Genomic DNA, 22,902 nt, shown 5'->3' with positions numbered 1-22,902 from the left:
GGCAGAAGCGGGGCAGGAAAGAAGTGGGTGTGCACATTGAAAAGTCCTTCAAAAGTTGTGTTCTTAAGTCAGAAACTGTCCGTCAATCACTGAGTAGATACATCCATCTGTTAATTTCAGCACTTCAGAGATTTAGGACACTGTCTATATAAAGTAGTTTTCAATGTTCTGTAAGTATAACATATAGTTCCAAGCTTACATTCATTTGTTAGTAGCTTGCCTTCCCATGGGAGGATCACTGTTAATAGAGTGAATGAATGAATTCCTTTTTCCATTCACCTGGCTCAAATGGTTACTTACTCTGGCAAGTAGAGGAGTAGCTAATTCAAGACTGATTTAAAAAATAAAATAAAAAGAATAGATCATGGGTGTTTATGGACTGGAACACCAGCAATATGTTGGCCTGGATTTAATTCTTATTTGTAGATAATATGTATTTAAACAGTCATTGGGTAGATGTTCACAGCCATAATGAAGTAAAAGGATGACTGACAGAGGAAGCTGTTCAATAAAAAGTGCTTTTTCCAATTAGTCTAATGGAAAGAAGACTGGATTTAGCTAAGAAGGACTGGATCTCAAGCTCAGGTCCTGTCTGGAAGTTCCATGTTCAGAAAGAACAAAGTATTATATAATATAAGAGAGAGTGTTGCATTCAAACCTGTATGACCTCAGTGTGTCCATTTTTTCTCTTCTCATTCAACACTCTGCAATCTAGCTTTTGGTTGCGTTGATCAACTGAAACTACACTCTCCAAAGACCAGTAATCTCCTAATCACCAAATCTAATGGTTTCTTCTCAGTCTTCATCCTCCTTGACCTATCTGCTGCATTTGACATAGCCAACCAACCTCTTCCCCTGGATACTTTCTTTTCTCAGAGTCTTCAGGGCACTCCTCTCCCCTAGTTCTTCTGCCTGTACAATTGTTATATCTCAGTCCCCCTTGCATATTCTTCATCCATGTCCCATCCACTAATTATGGGTGAATCCCAAGACTCTGTCCTTTGCTTTTCTCCTTTCTTTCTCTACCCTCTCCACATCAGCTCACATGATTTCAATGATTATCTCTATGCAGATGACCTCCAGCTCTATTTATCTATTCCTACTCTCTGGCTTTCCTGAGTTCTAATCCAATATCACTCACTGCCAATTCAACTTTTCAAACTGATTGTTCTGTAGGCATCTCAGACTCCACATATCCAAAATAGAATTCATTATCTTCACTCCACCCCCTATCTTCACAGAGCCACCTGTCTTCAAAATTTCCCTACTACTTTCGTGGGTATTACCATCCTTTGAGACACGTGGGTTTGCAACCTCATTGTTATTTTCACTGGTTCACTCACCTCACATAATGGATCAGTTGGCCCGATCTTGTCATTGCTTTCTCCATAACATGCCTCACATAGGTTCTCTCCTTCCCACTCACACAGTACCACCCTAATTTAAGTCCTCATCACTTCTAACCTGAACTGTTGCTCACCTGAAACTTCCTATTTCATTTCTCCTCTTTAATTCTTTCCCTACTCTACTACACCCTTTATATAGCTGCCAAAATGATTTTCCTGAAGAGCAAGTCTTATTCATGTTGCCTCTAACATGCCACCTTATTCTACAGACTCCAGTAGTACTCCCCATGGTTTCAGTATTCAAATATAAACACCTTTGTTTAACACTTAAAGCTTTTCACAATATAGCCTCTTTCTACCTTCTCAGACTTCTTACACTTTTTACTCTGTTCCTCACTCTCTGAAATCCTGTCTTATTGTCCTATCATAATGTTCAGTTGTATTTTCTGTTACGTAGGCTGCTCCATCTCCCATCTTTGTACAGGTTGTCTCCTTTGCCTAGAATGTACTCCTTCCTCACCTCCACCTCTTGGAATCTCAGGTTTTCTTCAAGACTTAGCCTAAATGTCACCTTCATAAGGCTTTTCCTGGTGCCTCCCTCCCAGCTAATTCTGCACCTACTCCCAAAATTACTTTACATTTTGTATATACTTATAAATATGCACCTTGTCTCTGCCATTAGAATATAACCTCCTTGAAGATAGGAAATCTTCAATTTTGTCTTTGTATCACTAGCACTTGGCAGAGTGCCTGGCAATATAGTAAGTGTTTAATAAATGCTTGTTGGTTGATTGATGATTTTAGCCTAAGTTTCATTGTCCTCAACTATAAAATGAGGGGATGGGATAGGATAGGATGGGATAAATAGGATATGATAGATAAGTTTAGATAGGATAGATAGAATAAGATAAGACAATAGAATAGGATAAATAGGCTAGTTTAGGATAGATAGGATAGGATGGAATAAACTGGTTAGGATAGAGAGGGCAAGATTAGGATAGGATAAATAGGATAGCACAGGATAGATAGAATTAGATAAAATAGGATATATAGCATAGGGTAGAGTAAGGTAGGCCTCTTTCAGTTCTCCATTCTGTGATCCTCAGCTCTAGGGGTCAAGTGGTTACACCTACTATTTTGGGAGATATAAGTGGGCAAAGGTCATAGAAGCTTGGCCGGGAGAACTCTTTGGAGTAGTCCTTGGGGTATGAGACTAAATTATATTTCAGCATTTTCCCTAAGATGAATCTGAGTCACTGTATTGACCTTGGAATTGATGACCTCTTTGGAGAGTCTCAGGACAATGAATGTCTAAGAACAGGTCAAATATTTGGGAATCTGTTCCTGTTCTCTGTTAGGTTCTTGTCTCTAGAAATGGTGTTTTGGGGATGAGAGAGGGAGACCGAGTTACCAAACACATTGTCTAATGTATATCCAGCCTATGAGCCTCGTGGTGTTGGCTTTGCCATGCACTCTTGCCAAAACTGCAGTTTATACAATAGCAATGGATCAAAATAGCTTTCGGGGGGGATAGTTAAAGCAAAAACAGTCACTATCCAAAGTGGGCTATGGTTTTAAATTTAGTTATCTCAACTATAACCCTTAGTTTGATACATTTGTTCAAGACTATCTCATCTAATTCCAGTTACGCCACTCACCAGCTATGTGACATTGGGCATACCACTTAACCTTCATGGGCCTCAGTTTTCTCATCTGTTATACAAAGTGTTAAATTAGATGATCATTAAGGTCCCTGCCAATCCTAGATGGTCTGGATATGCTGCTATTATTGTTGTCATTAATCTATTGTTTTAACCCGGGTTTTTTTAAATGTCTTACAAAAATCAGAATTCCTTGACGTGGGATAAATCCCAAAGGCATCCAAGATTCTGGTGTCTAGCATGGTAGAATGGGATGAAGCCTAAACTTGCAAGCAAAAGCCCTGGGTCCAAGTTTCGGCACTTTTGGGGGCTTTGTAGAAGAATGGAGTGCGGGGAGGGAGGAGGTGGGAAGGAAAGACATAATAGCTCTATTCAAGAATTTGAAGAGCTGTTATGTGTAAGAGAGATTCAGCTTGTTCTGTTCAGCCCTAGAGGGCAGAATTAAAGGCAATGGGAGAAAGCTGCCAAGAGAGAAATTTAGGCTTGGTATCTGGGAAAACTTCTTAACAATTTGTTGTTGTTCAGTCATTTTCAGTCGTGTCTGACTCTTTGTGACCCCTTTTGGGGTTCTCCTGGCAAAGATGCTGGAGTGGTTTTCCATTTCCTTCTCCAGCTCATTTTACAGATAAGCAAACTGAGGTAAACAGGTTAAATGACTTGCCCAGGGTCACACAGCTAGAAGTGTCTAAAGCCAGACACTCAGGTCTTTCTGACTCCAGGCCTGGTGATCTAGCCACTGCACTAGTTAGCTGCCCTGTGAATATTTATTGTCCACCAAAAACTGTGAATGTGCCTAGACCAGTCTCCCATGCTGCTCAGCAAAGGAGTAGGCTGCCTTCCCCAGCAGCAGTAGGTATGTTCTTAGGGAATGTGCATTTATTTTCACAGAAGGATAGCCTTGGAGCTAGAAGGAACTTTGGAGGTCACTTGGTCTAACCCTTCACTTGTAAAAGGTTAAATTAGATGACCTAAACGAAGTTGCATAGAGAATAAGTGACAGAGATATAAACCCAGCTCCTCTAACTCTGAATTTCTAAATTCTTCCCACTGTATCATCCACCTAAGCTCAATATAAGTATGAAAGTACATACTTCAACATCATTATTGTCTGAACAACCTGGGGATAATGACCTCAGAACCTATCTAGGCTGAGCCTTAGATTAAATCCATGTAGGCCACGTCTGGGCACATAGTTTCCTGTGACATAGCAGAACTTATCCTTTACTTAACATTGAAGACTAGCCCCAGGTGTATTTACCAAAATACAACTTTGGATTGGTTTGTGTCTGTGTTTTCTTATTCCTGGATCATGTATTGCATCTTCAGAGAGCCGGAAAGGATAAAGAACATTCTGTCCACCCAGACGGGAAAAGGGAAAGCAGATCTTAGTTGCTCCAAAAGATGTTTGTTATATATGAAAGTCAAGTTCTGCCTGAGATGTTAAAAGAGAGAAAAACCACATTGCAAATATGTCTGTGTCTCCTAACCTTTGTCTGATGCCTTTGACATTTAGACGTCAGTCTATTTGTTCTTTAGATGCATCCAATATCTAAAAATTGTACCTTTTGGTGGCCTGAAAGATGATGCTATAAATCATGTCTCATTATATTAAGCATGCATCATAGTATTGGACAGACTTGCTGGTTCTTTTCACTTGACAACACCAGCTTTTCTGAATTTCTCAGAACATTGTCCTGGCTCTTGGCAAAAATGCATATTGTTCCTTATGAACTCATTTGCCCTGAACATAGAGGGGTCAGAGAAGCTGAAGTTTTGAGCAGTAATAGAATTGAGCTTCTACCTTCTCCCCTGGAGTTCACTTGTCCCTTTCTGAAGGAACATTCTCACCCTTTGTTCTTTCACAGATTTCTGTTGAGGAAGTGGAAAGAAATCTTGTGATCAAAGTTAACAGTGATGCTGTTATGAAAATAGCGGTCTCTGGGGAACTTTTTCAGTTGTACCGAGGACTGTATCAGCTGAACCTAACAGTGGGAGGCATTCCTTTTAAAGATAAATACCTCGTTCACCCGGTAAGTATCATCATTAATCACTGACTATTAATGAATTATACCCTCAGCCCTAGAGGCTGAGACTTATGTTAGGTAGACACTTTCCCTCCATCTGCCAGTGGGTAATATTAACTAAGTTTGGCAAAGGGCCTAGGAAAAGGTGAAAGACATTTCACCATTTCAAAAAGAAGACCTACATTCTTAATCATATGAACTGGTCTTCACTCTTTCCTTTCTTTTTTCAAGCTTAATTTCAGGATGAAAGTCAGTTAAGATGAAAATAAAAGTAATTTTCTCTCTTTTTTCCAAAAGAGCACTCAGCTTTATTGGGCTGAAATTTGGGAGTATCTTGGAAAGTTATGCATGTCAGAATTTTCAGAGAAATAATCTTGATGAGGAAATTTGAAGAGATCATTTTTCAAAGAGCTGTCTTCCCTCCCTTCCCACCTCCCACCCACCTTTGTGGCAGTGGACCCTTTACCTTGTTTTTTTCCTTATCTCTAATGGTCCTTAGATAAATGGCTGAAGTCCTCATGAGTATGTGTTTAATTTCTATACAGAAAAAAAAAAGAAGTAGCAGCAGCATGAGCTCCGAGGGATGCCAAATTATGAAAAGTTCTTGGCTACCTTCCCTGAGCTTTTGCTCTTCACAGGTGGTCAGAGGGAAGGCATCTGAGGAATAAGGGAGTGTCAGCTCTTACATTCCCCTTCAAGGCCAGTTTCATTCTTTCAAGGTCTCAGGTTCAACAGCAGTTGAGACCAGACCTCCTTGGCCCATTAATTTTAGAGATAAAATAAATAGAAGGCAGTAAAATGAGTTGGATTGATTTGCCTAAGATAGGCTTTCTGACATGGCTAGCATTAGCATTAATAGGCCCTGAGCTGATCAGAATTTGCCTGGCATAGTTTAAACAAAATTAGCTTTAAGAATACCAAGGGAACAGATACCAAGCACAAAGTTATTTGGTGGTTGTTTCACTTATTTATTTATTTGTTTGCTTGTTTGTTTGTTTGTTTATTTATTGCCATTGTCTCTGGCCATATTTCTTTGAGGTGGGAACAGATGTTTTACTATCAATTTAACAGGTAGGAACAGCAAAGTACAGAACTTTAGATGTATATCACTTTCTGAACATGACTGATAGGCCTTAGGAAAAATCACATAATCTTTCTAGGACTTGTTTTCTTTTTTTTTCTTTTTTTAAAATTTAGTTAGCAAAAATCCATTTTTTTTTCTCCTTCCCACTCGGCCCCCCACCAATTAAAAAACAAAAGAAAAAGAAAAGTAAGATAGGCTCTAAATGGATATGTGCCTTAGACATCGGGGGTGACATCATAAATGAATTACAGGAACAAGGGGGAAAATTTGCCTATGGAGAGGGGAGCAGTTTATGCCCAAACAAGAATAGAGAGGATCACAGAAGATAAAATGGGTCTTTTTTTCCCTCAGGTTTAAAATGAATAGGTTGAATTATATGTTCTCTAAATTTTCTCCCAGCTTTAAATGCTGTTACGCCATGCCTAAGAGTGCCAAGATCCTTTCTAGTACTAATGAGTTGTGTATAATCCCTTGATATAATATTGGGATTAAGACATATTAAGACATATGGTATGCTTATCAAATTTATGGATGATACAAAGCTAAGAGAAATGTATTAGCTAATACAAATGACAGAATTGGGATCCAAAAAAATTTTTTGAGCAAGATAGAATAGTGCACCATAGCTAACAAGATTACATTTAGTTGGAATAAATGTTAAATACTGTACTTGGATTCAAAAAATCAATTGCACAGATACAGGATGGGAGATACGGAGTATGATTAGAAAGTTTGGAAGACTACAAGTCATTACTAAACTATGATATAGCAGCTAAAAAAGCTAATGTAGATTTAGAACAGATGGAATAACAGAAGCATAATCTTCAGAATGAAGGAGGGCATGGAATACTTTCTTCAGAAAGTTGTTGTAGAAATAGCTTTCTCCAATTTAATGCACCATATAAATATGAGGCATCATTATCATCATTGATAATAATACTAGTCTTTTCATCTCCAGTTTTGGTCATACTACCTCTATAGTACTGTGTGTCTAGTTAAGGATGCCACTTGAAAAAGGGCATTGAAGAACCAGATTTGAGTTCAAAAGAGGACAATCTGTATGGTGGGGTATTCAACTATGTCATAAGAGGATCAGTTGAGGGAGTAGAGATAGATGTTTCATTTGAAGGGAAAGAACACATAACTGTGAAGTGTTATCATGTAGAAGAAGAAATAGATTATTCTTCTTGGCCCCAGAGATCAGAACTAGGAGTGACAGTTGGGAGATGCAGTGTAAAGACTTCCTGATAGAAAAATCTAGAAATAGAATAGTCTGACTGATAAAGTGGTGCTCATATTTATGTAATGTATAAATTAAAAGTAAAAAGCATTTTACATACATTACCTCATTTTACCCTTACAATGACCCTATAAGACAGATGCTATTAACCCCCATTTTATTGATGAGGAAACTGAGGCTGAGTAGTTAAGTGACTGGCTCAGAGTCACACAGATAGTAAATGTCTGATGTGGGATTCAAACCCATGTCTTTGTGATCTCTGAGTCCAAGCCTCCGTTTATGCCAGGTTGCCATTTTATTAAAGGGTTTGAAATGAAACAACCAATTGTGTAGAAGGGGTTCTTACTTCAGCTTCAGGTTGGACTAGGCAGTTTCTGAGGTCCCTTACCATTTTAAGACTCTATGAGTGTTTAGTATAAATTGGATTTTTGCAAATCAAAACACAGTCCGATTGAAAGCCTATACTAAGTAATTTTATATATGAATGCCCAAATGTGTCTGTATTGTAAATGAGGAGTTGAATATGCCTGTTTAGAGTAAGTCGGCTGTTGCCTGTCTCCTGATGGATTACTCTGTGGATTTGGTGACCCCACTGGGTCCCACTGCCACTTGCTGGATCTCTAGGAGCAACACCCTTCCTTGCCACCCCCACCCCGAGGAAGCTATTGGGATTCTCCTGTCTTTCCAGATAAACCCTCGTCTGGATGGTTGCATGAGGAGCTGGAACTGGCTGGATGGGGATGATACCACAATCCAAGATATAGTAAAAATGAATAGCAGAATGCAGTGTTTCTCAGTGATGTCAAGAGGATCCTTCTACCCTGGCAGTGGATTTGCATATTTTAGCCTAAATTACAGTAAGTGATTATAATACAATGGCTATGATTATATTCCTCAGACCCTTACTTACTAGCTGTGCGACCTTGGGCAAATCACTTAATTTTGTTTGCCTCAGTTTCCTCATCTGTAAAATGAGCTAGAGAAGGAAATAGCAAATCACTCCAGTAATTTTGCCAAGAAAACCCCATATGGGGTCATGAAGAGTTAGACATTACTGAAATAACTGAACAATATTCTCTAGCCAAAAAGAAACATTTTTTAAAAAACTGTATATCTGTGGCTTGAAAGGAGTTTGCCATTGAAACTTACATCACATTTTGATTAATTTGTTACTTAACAAAGCTTCCATGAAATACCAGCATAGAGACCTGTGTATATAGATGCATTTCCACTTAGATACATAATTTCTATTAGTATAATTTTTAAATATTATTGGGTTAAGGGGGCAAAGATGTTGCTTCCATTTCTAAATCTATGAAAATATGAGGGATGAGAGGGCAAAATTGTTAAATTATATTCCATTCTATTAAGATTTAGGTGGAATCCCAGTTCTTTATTTATATTAATATATTATTCACAGCTCTAAATTTGTTAAGCATACCATCTGTGCTTTCATTCTAATTCATCATCAGTGATTGAATTAGGCTCTTGTAATGTCTTCCTGTCTCTTTACACTCACATTCAGAGCCTAGATCAGTCTCACAACTGTCTCTCTAAGGCATCCTTACCCCTAAACACTTTATTCTCACCTTGTTCATGATGTCTGGGGCACACAAAAAGCTTAGGAAATACATAAGTCAATGAAATTTAACAATTTCACATAATCCTTCCATCTTCATTTGGAAAGGATAATAAGATCTTACACTGGTAAAGGACCTTTAGAGTTACCTATTTCTACTTCTTGTCCAATGTGGAAATCTCTCCCTTATGCCTGATGTATCACTCGTGGCTTTTTTTTTTTAGCAACAGTCCTTAATATCTCTGAATTATGCCTTAGTCAACCTAAAGGTGTCAAGGGCCATTTAATCCATCTTCTTCTTGTCCCTGATCTTTGTCTTGGTTTTTTTTTTGGGGGGGGTGATATCTTGGCCTATGTAGATTATTGTCATTGCAAGGTGAATGTAGTTTTGACCCTACTTTTCACTTTCCCCTCACTTCAGTCCTCTTTCCTCCCTAACTTCTTGGTCACTGATGGAATTGCCACCTCTCTTTTCTTTGGAGAATTTTTTTTTCTGACCTTCCTTCTCTCACATTCAGACTCTAGGTCTTAAAACTGTCTCTCCACGGCATTGCTGCCCTTAAATGCATCATTCAGGCCACTTTGTGTCTGGAAAACTGAAACCTTTGGCCTTGGTTAGGCCATATCTGGAATATTAGGATCAACTCTAGGTGTACCTTTTCAGGAAGAGCATTGTTAAACTTGAGAATGTTTGCATGAGGACAAGAAAGAAAGTAAAGGGCCTTGAATTCATGACCTATGAGAGTCAGTTCAAGAAACTAGCAGTGTTTAACCTTAAGACTATCACAAGACATGATTGCTGATTTTCAGTATTTAAAAGTTGTCATATGGAAAAGGGCATTTATTTGCTCTGCAACTCCTCAGAGGGCAGAACTAGGTGAAATGTCAGTGTGTGTGTGTGTGTGTGTGTGTGTGTGTGTGTGTGTGTGTGTGTGTGTGATATGTTAGGTGATGCAGTGAATAGAGTGTAGGGCCTGAAGTCAGGAAGACTCATCTTCCTGAGTTCAAATCTGGCCTCAGACACTTATTAGCTGTGTGACCCTGGGCAAGTCACTTCACCCTCTTTACTTTAATTCCTCATCTGTAAAACGAGCTGAAGAAGGAAATGGCAAGCTACTCCAGTATCTTTGCCAAGAAAAACCCAAACGGGGTCACAAAAAGTTAAACATGACTAAAACAACCAAACAATAAAAACACGGTATGGTAGGAGGTGCCAGCAGGGTTGCAAAGAGGCAGATTTCAGCTTGATGTAAGAAGAAAAAAAAACTTCCTAAGAATTAAAGCCATGCCAAAGTGGAATGGGCTACTTTGACAGAAAGTGATTTCCACTAAAGATTCAAGCAAAGGCTAAGCAACCACTTGTTTGGTATGTTATAGAAGCCATCTTTATTTGGATTAAATAGCCTCTGAGATCCTTTCCAGCTCCAAGGTTCTGTGATTCTCTTAATTCTCATTCACACTTTCTCAACATTCTCATCCATCCAGAGTGACAGTGAACCACCATCATTCCAGACTGTCACACACCATGTCATTTCCCAAGAGTTTCTATCCCCATCCTCAATGCAGGGAGGAGCACAGAGGGACCTAATGTTTACTTGTCCAGCTTCCAGAAAACTCCTACCACCCCTTTCCATTGAAAGCTATTTTTTCAACCTTATCTTTTGGATGAATGAAGTCCCAGGACAATGGAGCCTGCATTGTGTTTAGAGTCCTCTGGACTCTTCATCAATTTTAAACATTGTCCATGTCTGTCTTGGGATATGAGAGGGGAGAGGAGATCACCTAACTGGGAACTCAACATAAATGGAAATGGTTATGGACTCACCAAGTCCTTATATCCTTGAAGATTCTTTAAGGGATATGGGGGAGGAGGGAGTGGGATAGTTTCTACATTTTTTTCTTGGGAAAATTGCCTAAGAGAAATTGATTCTCTTGATTAAGGAAGAGCTTACTGCTAATTATAAATTATGGCATCTTTTTTTTAAAGCAATTTCAAAATTGCTAGGCTCTGAGACTACAAGCTATAGAGCAGATAATTGCTCACAAGGATGGAATCATAAGTCCAGTAAAACAAAATACAAACATACGAGAATAAAAACACAAACCAAAAAACCCCGAAACATACAAATATACAAAAACAAACAAACAACTTAAAGATTAACTTTTGGGGGGAGTCCAGACCTGTGATTACATCAGGATAGGGAACTTCCTCTAGAGAGGCAGATCAGAAGCTGTACTACAACTTACAGTTTTGCAGAGCTGCCTAAATATAATAGCTAATGTTTATACAGCACATTTAATAGTTGATATTTTATATAGCACTTATTATGTGCTATATAATTGTACATTATATAGCACATAATACATTATGTACATATAGTACATTATACATATTGTACAAATATGTCTTTTGATCTTTACAACAACAATGGGAGGTAGGTGCCGTTATTATCCCTATTTTACAGATGAAGAAACTGAGGGAGAGATTACATGACTTTCCGAGGACCATCCAGAGAGTCTGAGGCTGGTTTTGAATTCAAATCTCCCTGACTCTAGATCCAGTGCTCTGACATATGTTCCCTCTAGCTCTTTCTAGCCAGTAGCTATCACGTGGTGTGACACCAAGGAATACTTTTCTCTTGAAAAAAATATTCCACGTGACTGCTTCTACAAAATGCAAATAACAACTTAAAAAAATTATTTGGAGTAAAGTATTTGAATTAGTGCTTACTGATAAAGCTATATATTTGTATAATGCCTTCTGTTTTACAAAGCCCTTTACGTAATTTATCTTATTTGATCCTCCCAAGTATTAACACTAATACTATTGTCCTTATATATACAGTATACCGTATACTGATGACAAACTTGGGACTCTGAGAGCTAAAGTGAGTTACCATAGATCTCCCAGCTAGGGTAGGAAAAGACTGGGACTTGACCCCAGGCTTCCTCTCTCCAGAGCTAACTGCTCTTTCCAGTCCAACGCCCTGCTCCACTGAATGGGGAAGCTGTCGTCAAGTACATTTAATCACAAGGTAGAAAAGATTAGTCTCTGCTTGGAATAATACTCAGAATGCCTTGCATCTATGTCACTTTTAATTTTTCCATGTACTTGTCTATCTTTTAAACCACCCAAAAAATTCGGATGAAAGATGCAATTAGCTGACATGATGTTTTAGCTTCTAAAAGGGGATAGGGAAAGAGTTTCTGTGACTTTTTGTGGATTAGAGAACACAGCCATTGACTTCCTCTAGATAGGCAGAGGAATTCAGAAAAAATATAGACAGTGGGACAGATTCAAAGACAAGTGAAGGGATGATGGGGTTATTCATACATTCGTGCAATTTTACAGCTGCAAGGGATCTTAGAAATCACTTAGTTCTCTACAGTTGTGGGGCACCCCATTGCTCTTCGTGTATATATTTAGATATTGTTTGCTGACTCAACTGCTAGTTGACTTCCTTCCAAGTTATTGAATCGTGTTTGCTAATTAAAAATCTCAACCTCAAGTGAATATGATCAGACAGATTTATCATTGTGTAGGACCCTTTAGAGAAGAGGTTCTTAACCTGGGGTCCATGAACTTTTAGAAAAAAATTGATTATTATATTTCACTATAATTGGTTTCCTTTATAATCCTGTGTAATCTATCCCTTATTTTATGCATTTAAAAGCTTCATTCTGAGAGGGGGTCCCACAGTGTCAAAGGGGTCCTTGGCACAAACACAACAAGCCTATGAATCTCTGCTTTGGAGTACCATCAAAGCTATTAGAAGTGGGTTTTATACTTGCTCTCCTCTCTCTCCCCATGCAGGCTTCCTGTTATCCCTTCATTTTTTTTTCCTACCATGTGCCTTTCTTCATAGCTCAACCATCTGCTGGAGATGAAACACAGAGACCCTGGGGAGTAGAAATAACTGCTGAGATACGCCCCGCCACCGATACAGGGGTTCTGCTGGCCCTGGTTAGTGAAGAAAAAACCGTTCCTCTCTCCTTGGCCTTAGTGGACTACCATTCCACAAAAAAACTCAAAAAACAGGTAAGTGTGCCTAATAATGGAAAATCTATCAAAGCTTTTCATTAACTTGTCCAAGCAAGAAACCTTCTTTAGGGAGACCTGAGTTCAAATCCAGCCTCAGACACTTACTAGCTGTGTGACCCTCGGTGAGTCATTTAACCTCGGGTTGTCTCAGTTTTTTCATTTATAAAATGAGGATAATAAAGCACCTACTCCCTAGGGTTGTTATGAGAATAAAATGAGATAATATTTGTAAAGCAGTTTGCAAAACAAAGTGTTACATAAATGCTAGTTTATTGTTGTTATTATTATTATTCTTAGTCTTTCTCCACATGTACAAAGTTATTTATGTTTCCTGTGTTTGCATATTCAGAAACTTAGTTTAACTAAGTTTAAAAATTTATCTTAGTTTTTAATTCTAGAAAAACTTTGGTATGAAAGCTTAGAAAAGTCTCATTTGGCTTTGGAGGCACCTAAGTACATAGTTAAGGCAGCTAGATGGAGCAGTGGATGGAGTCAGAAAGACCTGAGTTCAAATGAAGCCTCAGACACTTACTAACTGTGGGACCTTGGGCAAGTCACTTAACCTTTGTTTGCCTAAGAGGCAGATAGGTGGTTCAATGGATAGAGCCCTGGGCCTGGACTCAGGAAGACCTAAATTCAAATCTGGCCTCAGATACTTAACTAGCAATGTGACCCTGGGCAAGTCACTTAACCTCTGTTCGCCTTAGTCCACCAGAGAAGGAAATGGCAAACCACTCTAGTATCCTTGCCAAGAAAATCCCATGGACAGTATTGGCATGCTATGGTAAACAGGGTTGTGAAGAATCAGTGGCTGAACAAGTACACATTTAGCATGCGATCATTCTTTAGTGTTAAAGGATTTCTCATGGTTACAGTGGAAGAGCATTGGGTTTTCAATCAGAGAACCTGTGCTCAAATCCTGGGTTCTGCCACTTACTGCCTCACTGTAGGCAGCTAGAATCGGGAAGACCTGAGTTCAAATGTGACCTCAGATACTTAATAGCTGTGGGCCCTGGGTAATTCAGGTAGCCACTATTTGCCTGAGTTTCCTCATCTACACAATGAAGATAGCAATAGCAATACTTCCCAGGGTTATTACGCGCATCAAATGGGGAAACAGTTGTAAAGTACTTAGTACAGTGCCTGGCGTATAGTAAGCAGTATATAAATATTAGCTATCATTATTATTATTATTATTATTACCTGCCTGATCTTGGGAAAATTACTTATTTTCTCTGGGCCTCAATTTCTTCATTTATGAAATGAAAATGTTGGACTAAATCTCTAAGGTTCCTTTCAGTTCAAACTCATAATTCTATGAAAACCACTGCTACCAAAGGGAGCCCAAATGGAATAGAAGCTCTGCCTTGTAAAGCGGCCAGATGATGAGCTAGATACCTGTGGCCCATATTCCCTTTTTAATTTTTTTCTTCCCAGGCCAAACAACCAATGCTTGAAAGATAACATGTATAGGTGGGTTCCTTTAGACAGTTCTCTCTTCATGAATTTCCCTCTTGGGTGGAAGAGTCAAGAAGGGGAAGGTACACCAACAAGTCAAAGAGAGGGCTTATTGTACCCTCCAAAGAGTCCACATTATAGCCAGTGTTAGAGTCTTACTGAATCCCTTGTGGCTATTATTGAAACTATAATGTGGCCTCGAGACCACATGCAGCCCTCTAGGTCCTCAAGGGCAGCCCTTTGACTGAATCCAAACTTCATAGAACAAATCCCCTTAATGAAAGGATTTTTTCTGTAAAACTTGGATTCGGTCAAAAGGCCTTCCCCAAGGACCTGGAAGGCTGCATGTGGCCTGGAAGCCACAGGTTCCCCACCCCTGAACTAGATTATGCTATGAACTAGATTGCTATTAGAGATTAGCTTTTGATTGCATTGTTAACATGAATTGAGCAACACACCAAAAGAATAAGCATTAGTCAACATTTCCTCTCTCTGGAAATACTTACATTTAGCCTCCACTTTCACTACAAAGACATGCGTATTTGACTTATTGGACTTCTAGAATGTATAGTTCTGTCTCTGGAACTGTTCGGACATCCAGCCCATAGTCTAACTATATGCTCTACAGACCTGACAAGATTTCAGGATAAACCTGGAGGCCAGAGAAGAGTAATGGGGATTGGATGAGACTGGTAGATGGACTATATTATTCCATGCTATTCTCCATATTGATATCTTTAGAAAACAAAAGCCAAGCTTTATCCTATAAACCCCAAAGCCATCACTCAGGTTGGGCGACCCAGACTATGTCCCAGGGCATTGCAATTCAGAGGGCCCTGGCAGTACCTATAAAAAAAAGCCTCAGCTCTGCACCTAGTTAGCAAGAATAGTTAGTTAAAACTGGGAGCTATCAAATATACACCCAGCAGCAAATTCAAGATGCCCCCAAATCTCTTCAACTCTATCCCACCCCAGCTCAAATGAATTTATCTCAGAAAATTGACCTGAAGATGTCATTCATATAATTGCACTGGGTGTATTTTGTGATAGTTCCCTGTGGCTCTGGTGCACACCACCATCCATCTGCTGCCAAGTCTTACCTATTCCACCTCTTCAACAGCTCTTGGATCTATCCAGTTCTCTCTACTCATGCCACAAGTTCAAACCCTCATCACCTCTCTCTCTTGGCCTATTGTAATAACCTCCTAATCAGCTTCCCTTCATTTCTTTCCTCCATTCTGTCTTCTACATAGCTGCCAAAATTCTAAAGCACCAGTCTGATCATATCCAACCATATTATTCCCTTCCTCAAAAAGCTTTAGTGGCTCCTCATTAGCTTTAGTATAAAATATAAACTCTTTAAAAATTTTATTTAAAGTTCTTCATAATATGGCTTCAGTCTATCTTCCCAGCTAATTACACACTAGCATCCATCCCATGGGCAGCTAGCTGGTGCAATGGATAGAGCGCTGGGCTTGGAATCAGGAAGAACTGCATTCAAATCCAGCCTCAGACACTTACTAGCTGCATGACCCTGTTTGCCTCAGTTTCTTCATCTGTAAAATGAGCTGGAGAAGGAAATGGCAAACCATTCAAGTATCTTTGCCAAGAAAATCCCAAATGGGGTCACAGAGAGTCAGACCCCTCCCACACTCTCCAATCCAATCAAAATTATCTACTTGGCTGATCCCTTAACCCAACATTCCATTTCTTCTACCTTCATACCTTTGTCCAGACTGTTCCCCCATGCCTAAAATATTCTTCCTTCTCACTTCTGCCTCTTGAAACCCCTGACTCTCTTCAAGGCTCACTCACCTCAAAGCACTGCCTCTTACATGAAGCTTTTCCCAATGCCCCCAGTTGTTCTCTCCTTACCCCAACATACACACCTCACCATGGATTTATTTTGTATGTAGCCCATGTTTTTTATTTTCGTTTAGCCATTTTCAGTTATTTTTGACTCTTTGTGACTTTATTTGGGATTTTCTTGGCAAAGATGCTGGAATGGTTTGCCATTTCCTTCTCCAGCTCATTTTACAGACGAGAAACTGAGGTAAATAGAGTTAAGTGACTTACCCAGGGTCACACAGCTAATAAGTGCCTGAGGACGGATTTAAACTTAGGTCCTCGTGACTCCAGACCATGTACTCTATCCATTGTACCACCAGCTGCCCAGAGCCCACATTTCCTTATCAGTAAACATGCTATATCACTCTAGTAGAATGTAATCTCCTTGAAGACAGGAACTGACTCACATTTGTTTTTGTATACCCAGCACCTAGTGCTTGGAACACAGTAGATGCTTAATAATGATTACTTGTTGATTGACTTACTGAATGATAGGTAAACATTTATGCCTCTGACTGGTCCACCCTTGTTTATTCAGGTTTATCTCTTCTCTCCTTTAGTTGGTTGTCCTGGCGATAGAACATGTGTCCATGACCTTCATGGAAATCAAAGTCTGTGATGGTCAGGATCACTTGGTGGAAGTCCGAATAAAGGAAGGTGAGATAGTCCTGACCGTAGATGGAACGAAGGGACAGATGGAAGTGAGCTCTTCCCAACTGGAGGAAAGACTGTCTGCCTTGAAAAAATACCTGCAGAGTCCTTTAAAGACGTATGCTGGTGGATTGCCAGGTAATGTTGTGATTCTGCTATCACAGAGTCCCACCCCTTCCTGCCCAAATACCAGCAGTAGTGGGAGGATGAGAGCAATGTAGCTGCCCTCATCTGCCTTGACCTTCATAAAACTGTTTACAGCAAAGTGATGCCTGGAGGGAGATTTGGTTTTCTCATGGTAACTATGAAAATGAGGCTTTGGACTTTTTCTTAAGTAGGGAAAGGGGAAGCTAGATTATAGACTTTCTTTCTCTAGTCAAGTGGGGAAATAACTTCTGCAACCAAAGACTGTGGTCAGCATTGCTTTTTCAGAGGTGATTTCACTAGCCTGAGGGAATCCCTAGTGTAGAAACTCCCCCCTATCCAGGAATGTGCTGAAGCCAACCTCAAATGTGCTCTAGACTCCACAGCTGCATGTCAAATGTTCAGTGTGGGCATTTATACCTCAGATACAGACAAACTCTCTACATCAGGACCTGACTTGTTGTTTTGTTGATCATCTAGACTTAAGATTGAATGCATAATGCAGATTATACTTAAAATTTTGTTACCTATACTTTTTTTTTAAAAGATGATTGCTGAACATTTATTGGAACACCCCTGTCCCCGACCAATACAAAATGGTAATTCATCCACAACTTGAATCTTGGAGGACTCGGGGGGGCCAGTGACTTGTCTAGTAGTATATGTCTTGAACTCTGGCTTTCCTGAGTCCAAAGTCAGCTCTCTGACCAGTACGCCATGTGGCTTCTGTCGGGCTTTCTTATTGTCCATAAAATTTGAGATGTCTTTGTTTAATACTAATTAGAGATGTTGATTGTGCAGTTGGCTTGAGTCAAGTTAATGTTCTTCCCCCTTCTTCAAGAGAATTCTGCACATAACATTTTGTACCCATAACATGCTAGGGAGTGTTGAATCTAAAGAGGTAACATGCCAGGCTGAGAATCAGAATTTCCAGTTTAATTATTTTTAAATATTGTTGCCCACAGGCATGTGATCAGGGTAACATGATGGTAGCTGCAAAGCCAGAGGCAGGAGTTTATGAGTCTCAGTTATCTACCAGAGTCAACCCCAGTTTTCTTGGCTGTAATAACAAGCCTAAAAGCTAAAGATTTCTAGCTTGAATCACGTCACTGCTCTCCTCAAGAATTTTCAGTGAATCTGCAGCAATCTTTTTACCTACCAAATAAAAGTAGAATTTGCTTCCTGGCTTCCTCAAACTCATGGTACACTCCTTTTCCAAACCAATTCCGTATTATTACCCTTCCCTGTACTCTGTATTCCAGCCAAACTGCACATCTCTGACCCTCAAATATATGCCGTATTCTCTCTCTTCTCTATCTTTGATTAGATTCTTCCCTGTATCTGGCATTCTTCCCTATATCTAGAATTCCTTTCCTTTTTTTACTTGTTGAATCCTTACTTATCCTTTAAAACCCAACTAAGATGGATTTTAAAAGGAAAAGCCTTTCCATAGCAAACACAGTAATGAACCTCCCCATCAGACATCATAGAGCAATTGGTTTGGTAGTTTGTGATGTGGTTATCACGTAATGTTGTATACTCTTCCAAACTGTGTTAGTGTTTTATTCCCTTATAAGTCTGTACTTCCTAAGAAGGGACAGAAGATCAAATGAGATAATATATGCATTGGGTAATATACGATATATAATATGTGTACTATAAGAGCAATCCACAGGATCAGAGAAAAGCAAAGGATAAAGAACAGGCAAGATGATTTGTCTGGCGAGTGTTCCTACAGAATAAACACAGGGAGAAGAAAACTGACCACTGTATGGGACCCGCTATCAAAGGGATGATTTTCTGAAGCTGAGGGACACATTCATTACAGTTGGCATGTCATGCTAAAGATGTTTTGTTTTTCCTTCCTCTTTGACCCAGATGTTCCTGTGATGTCAGCTCCAGTCACTGCGTTCTACCATGGCTGCATGACCCTGATGGTCAACCAGAAAACATTGGATTTAGATGAGGCCATGTATAAACATGGTGACATCACATCACATTCTTGTCCTCCGACTGAGCAAGCTGGTCAGTAGGCTCCTTGGGAACAGTCTACACACTTTATAACCAAAAACTTTTCATGCTTTACTTTCACAAAAAAAAAAGTATAAATTATTCAGTCTCCCTATGCTGTATAGTTTCTTTGAAAAACACTGAAGTTCAGTAGGAGCTACTGATCCTTCCAATCGATCATTGAAATCTTCCTTTGCCCTGTGGCCAAACCTTTGTAATATATTTGTAAATAGCTGAGAAGACTAATATTAATGATCTGAAACCACATGCAAAAACTCCAAAAGCTTTTCATGAAATGAATGTTGAGTCTTGAGGGAACAGAGAGGCCTGGAAACATATCAACATAGACTTGAAGAAAATAATTGTTCTTTATTATTTTTATTACCAAATACTTCTTTCTGATTTATGAAATATGAAAGAATAAAATATTTACAGAAAACTTTTTAGCTCCATGTCTGAAGTTGGCTTTTCTTCTGCATGATTGAGCCAGGTGGAATTATCAGATGTGAAAAGGAAACTGTCAGTAACAGAGCCAGCTGATGTGTGTGTGTGTGTGTGTGTGTGTGTGTGTGTGTGTGTGTGTGTGCACGTATGTGTCTGTGCATGTTCACACATGTGAGTATGTGTATACAGAGGAATTCTTTCTTATTGCTTCATTTCTTCCCAATAACTTCCAGGGCACTAAATTCATCCCCTTCTTCTAGACTTTGTTTCACCAGCTAAGTTACGAGATGCCTCTTTGACAAATATGTTGAATGTAGGTAGTCCAGTAGAAAGAACTCTGACCTAATTCAGGAAACTCAAAGTTGGTATCCCTTCCTCCATAAACTTTGAGCTTTGTGACCCTAAGAGGGCCATACCTTAGTAGGTAGGAAGTTTCCTATCACTGGAGATCCTCAAGTAAAGACTGTCAGAGAAAGACGAAGTGGTACAGTGGAATAAGCATCAGACTTAGAGGACCTGAGTTCAAATCATAGTTTTACCCTTTACTGCTTTGTGACCTCGGGAGAATCAACAGGAACCTCAACTTCTTCCTCCAAAAAAAATGAGATGGTTAGGCTAGATGGCTCTAAGGTTCTTCCCAGCTCTAGACTATATGCCCTCTGAGGACCCTCTTAACCCTGAGATTCTATGAAAGTCACATCAAGTCTGTGCCTCATTCTTTTTCTGTAAAAAGAATAATTTCTCCATCTGCCTTCGAAGGCTGTTGAGAGGGTCAAATGAGATATATGTAATAAATGTAAGTACAAAGACCTTGAAAGTACAAATGCTATTTATGCCAGTTTATTAGAAGAAATGGATTGGGAGTCATAAACCTGGGTTCTAATCTGGTTCTGCCATTGGAGAGCTATATTTAAAAAAATTTTTTTTAATTTTAACAAGCATTTATTAAGCTCTATGTGCCAGGTAAGGGCAGGTAGGTGATGCAGAAGATAGAGCACGGGACCAGAAGTCAGGGAGACCCATGTTCAACTCTGGCCTCAGACACTTATTAGCTGGGTGACTGTAAGCAAGTCACTTCATCCTGTTTGCCTCAGTTTCCTCTTCTGTAAAATAAGCTGAAGAAGGAAATGACTGCAAACCAGTCCAGTGTCTTTGTCAAGAAAACTCCAAATAGGGTCACACAGAATCAGAAACCACTAAAAAAATGACTGAACAGCAACATGCCCCAGGCACTGTGCTAAGCACTTCATGCATGTTATCCCATTTTGTCCTCATAACAATCCTAGGACATAGGTGCTATTGTTACCCCCATTTTTTAGATGAGGAAACTGAGGCAGTCACATATCTGATTAAATGTCTAAGGCTAGATTTGAACTCAGGTCTTCCTGACTCCAATCCAGGTCTCTCTACTGTGCCTCCTAAATGTATGACCTTACTTTCATAGAGCCCCTCTGCATAGGTTATTTCAAAAGCTCTGTGGAACAGTGAAAAGTGTGATAGATTTAGATAGATTTGGAAGCTTGGGATTCAAATCCCAGCTCTCCTGCTTTCTACCTGTGTGGGCTTGCTTCAGTTCCTCACCTGCAAAAGGTCTGGACTATACGGTTTGTGAGGTCCCTTCCAGCGCCTCTAAATCTGTGATCCTTCTATGGGCCTCAGTATCCTTATCTATAAAGGAAGCAGTCAGATTCAATTATATCTAAAACTCCTTCTAGCTCTATGATTCCTCCTTCCAAATTCTCAGCTTGTAAAGAGAATAAGCAGTTATACCATTAATTGCAACCTCTTCTAAAATGGTGATCAGAATTTTACTGTCTTTGTCTAATGTGCCCTAATGGTTAGATTGCTAGGCTTAGAGATGCATGGATTCCAGTCCCATCTCCAAAACTTACCCTATGTCGCTTAACTCTATGTATCTCAGGCAAATCCCTATGCCTTATCTATTCAATCAGAAACTAATTCAATCAGAATCTAAATTGGTGGAGGGAGTACCCACATTGGGGGTGTGCTATCCACTCAAATCACAAATCCTGTCTATATTTATATTGTTCGTCCCTCATTCTCGAAAAGGACCCATACCGTCACAGAGTGATGTCTTGACTTGCATGTGAAGTGGATGTAAGTGAGACATTGTTGCAGCAAGTCTTCAGCCTGATTCTCACCTCCAGAGTCATTAGAATCCAGCAGCAGACAAATTCAAGATGACTGGCAATGGCCTGGGATGCAGTGGGTGGCCCTTCTAAATTAAATTAGCATGCACTCTGAGGAGGTATGTGAAGAGTAAGTAGGAAGAGAAACAGAGACCCCTAAAAACTCAATCAGACCTCTTGCAAGACACTTATCTCCTCTGGGCCTCAGTTTCCTTATATGTAAAATGAGGTTTTAGCACTAGTTGACTTCAAAAGGAAGAAGCACCTAGAGACAGCTAAGTGGCACAACGGATAAATATGCTGGACCTGGAGTCAAGAAGAGCTAAATTCAAATCTGGCCTCATACATTTACTAGCTACGTGACCCTAGACAAGTCACTTAACCTTTGTTTGCCTCAATTTCCTAAACTGTAAAATGAGGGTGATTATAATAGCACCTACCTCCCAGGGTTGTTGTGAGTCTCAAATGAGATGATATTTGTTAAGACCCTTGTTACAATTCCTGGTACATAGTAAAAGCTTAATAAATACTTGTTTCCTTCCTTCCTTCTTTCCTTCCTTCCCTCCTTTCCCTCCTTCCTTCCTTCCTTCCCTCCTTCCCTCCTTCCCTCCTTCCTTTCTTCCTTCTTTCCTTCCTTCCCACCTTCCTTCCCTTCTTCCTTCCCTCCTTCCTTCCTTCCTTCTTTCCCTCCTTCCCTCCTTCCTTCTTTCCTTCCTTCCTTCCTTCCTTCCTTCCTTCCTTCCTTCCTTCCTTCCATCCTTTCAAGGTCCCTCTCATCCTAATTCTAATTATGAATTCTCCAAACTCAAAGCCTCTATATGACAAATTTGAATAGCTTAAAAAAAGAAAAGAGAATATATTTTTTAAAAACTGAAGAGCAAGAAAAGTCCCTATTGGTAATCTAAAAATAGCATTTCCAGATACTAGGTGATCCTTCTGGGGAGCAGGAGAAAAGGAACAAGACCGAAGGAGGCACCAATACCTTGGGAGCCAATACCACATGGTGCAGCTAACAGTATTTCATACCTATCTAATGCTCTAAGGTTTTCAAAACATTTTGTATATATTACTTCGTTTGGCCCTCATCAGCTCATCAGAACTCCATTAGACAGCTACTATTACTATCCTGAGGAAACTGAGGCTGAGAGGTTAAGTAATTCACTCATGGTCACATGACTAGTGAAGTGTCCAAGAAAGGGTTTGATCATTAGGCCAAGATGT

The 22,902-nt window shown here is 39.6% G+C and overlaps 1 protein-coding gene across 2 annotated transcripts in view; it reads left to right on the top strand.

Moving 5' to 3' along the window:
• The window catches only part of GAS6 (growth arrest specific 6), an 86,163-nt gene extending 66,630 nt beyond the window's left edge, over positions 1-19,533 (top strand). Inside the window, exons 11-15 of one of the 2 annotated variants that reach the window (XM_020965173.2) lie at positions 4,873-5,037; positions 8,044-8,212; positions 12,801-12,973; positions 16,843-17,071; positions 18,956-19,533. In XM_020965173.2, coding sequence (XP_020820832.1) covers positions 4,873-5,037; positions 8,044-8,212; positions 12,801-12,973; positions 16,843-17,071; positions 18,956-19,110 — 891 coding nt within the window. In that variant the 3' untranslated portion in view covers positions 19,111-19,533. Of the gene's footprint in view, positions 1-4,872; positions 5,038-8,043; positions 8,213-12,748; positions 12,974-16,842; positions 17,072-18,955 lie in introns of both variants that reach the window. The other variant, XM_078147341.1, reaches the window with a different exon arrangement.
• The last annotated feature ends 3,369 nt before the right edge of the window (positions 19,534-22,902 follow it).

Source organism: Phascolarctos cinereus, unplaced genomic scaffold (genome assembly GCF_003287225.1).
Source record: "Phascolarctos cinereus isolate Bilbo 61053 unplaced genomic scaffold, phaCin_HiC Scaffold_7;HRSCAF=346, whole genome shotgun sequence".
NCBI lineage: Eukaryota > Metazoa > Chordata > Mammalia > Diprotodontia > Phascolarctidae > Phascolarctos > Phascolarctos cinereus.
Note: the sequence above shows the minus strand (reverse complement) of the source record. Positions and strands in the feature narration are given on the sequence as shown.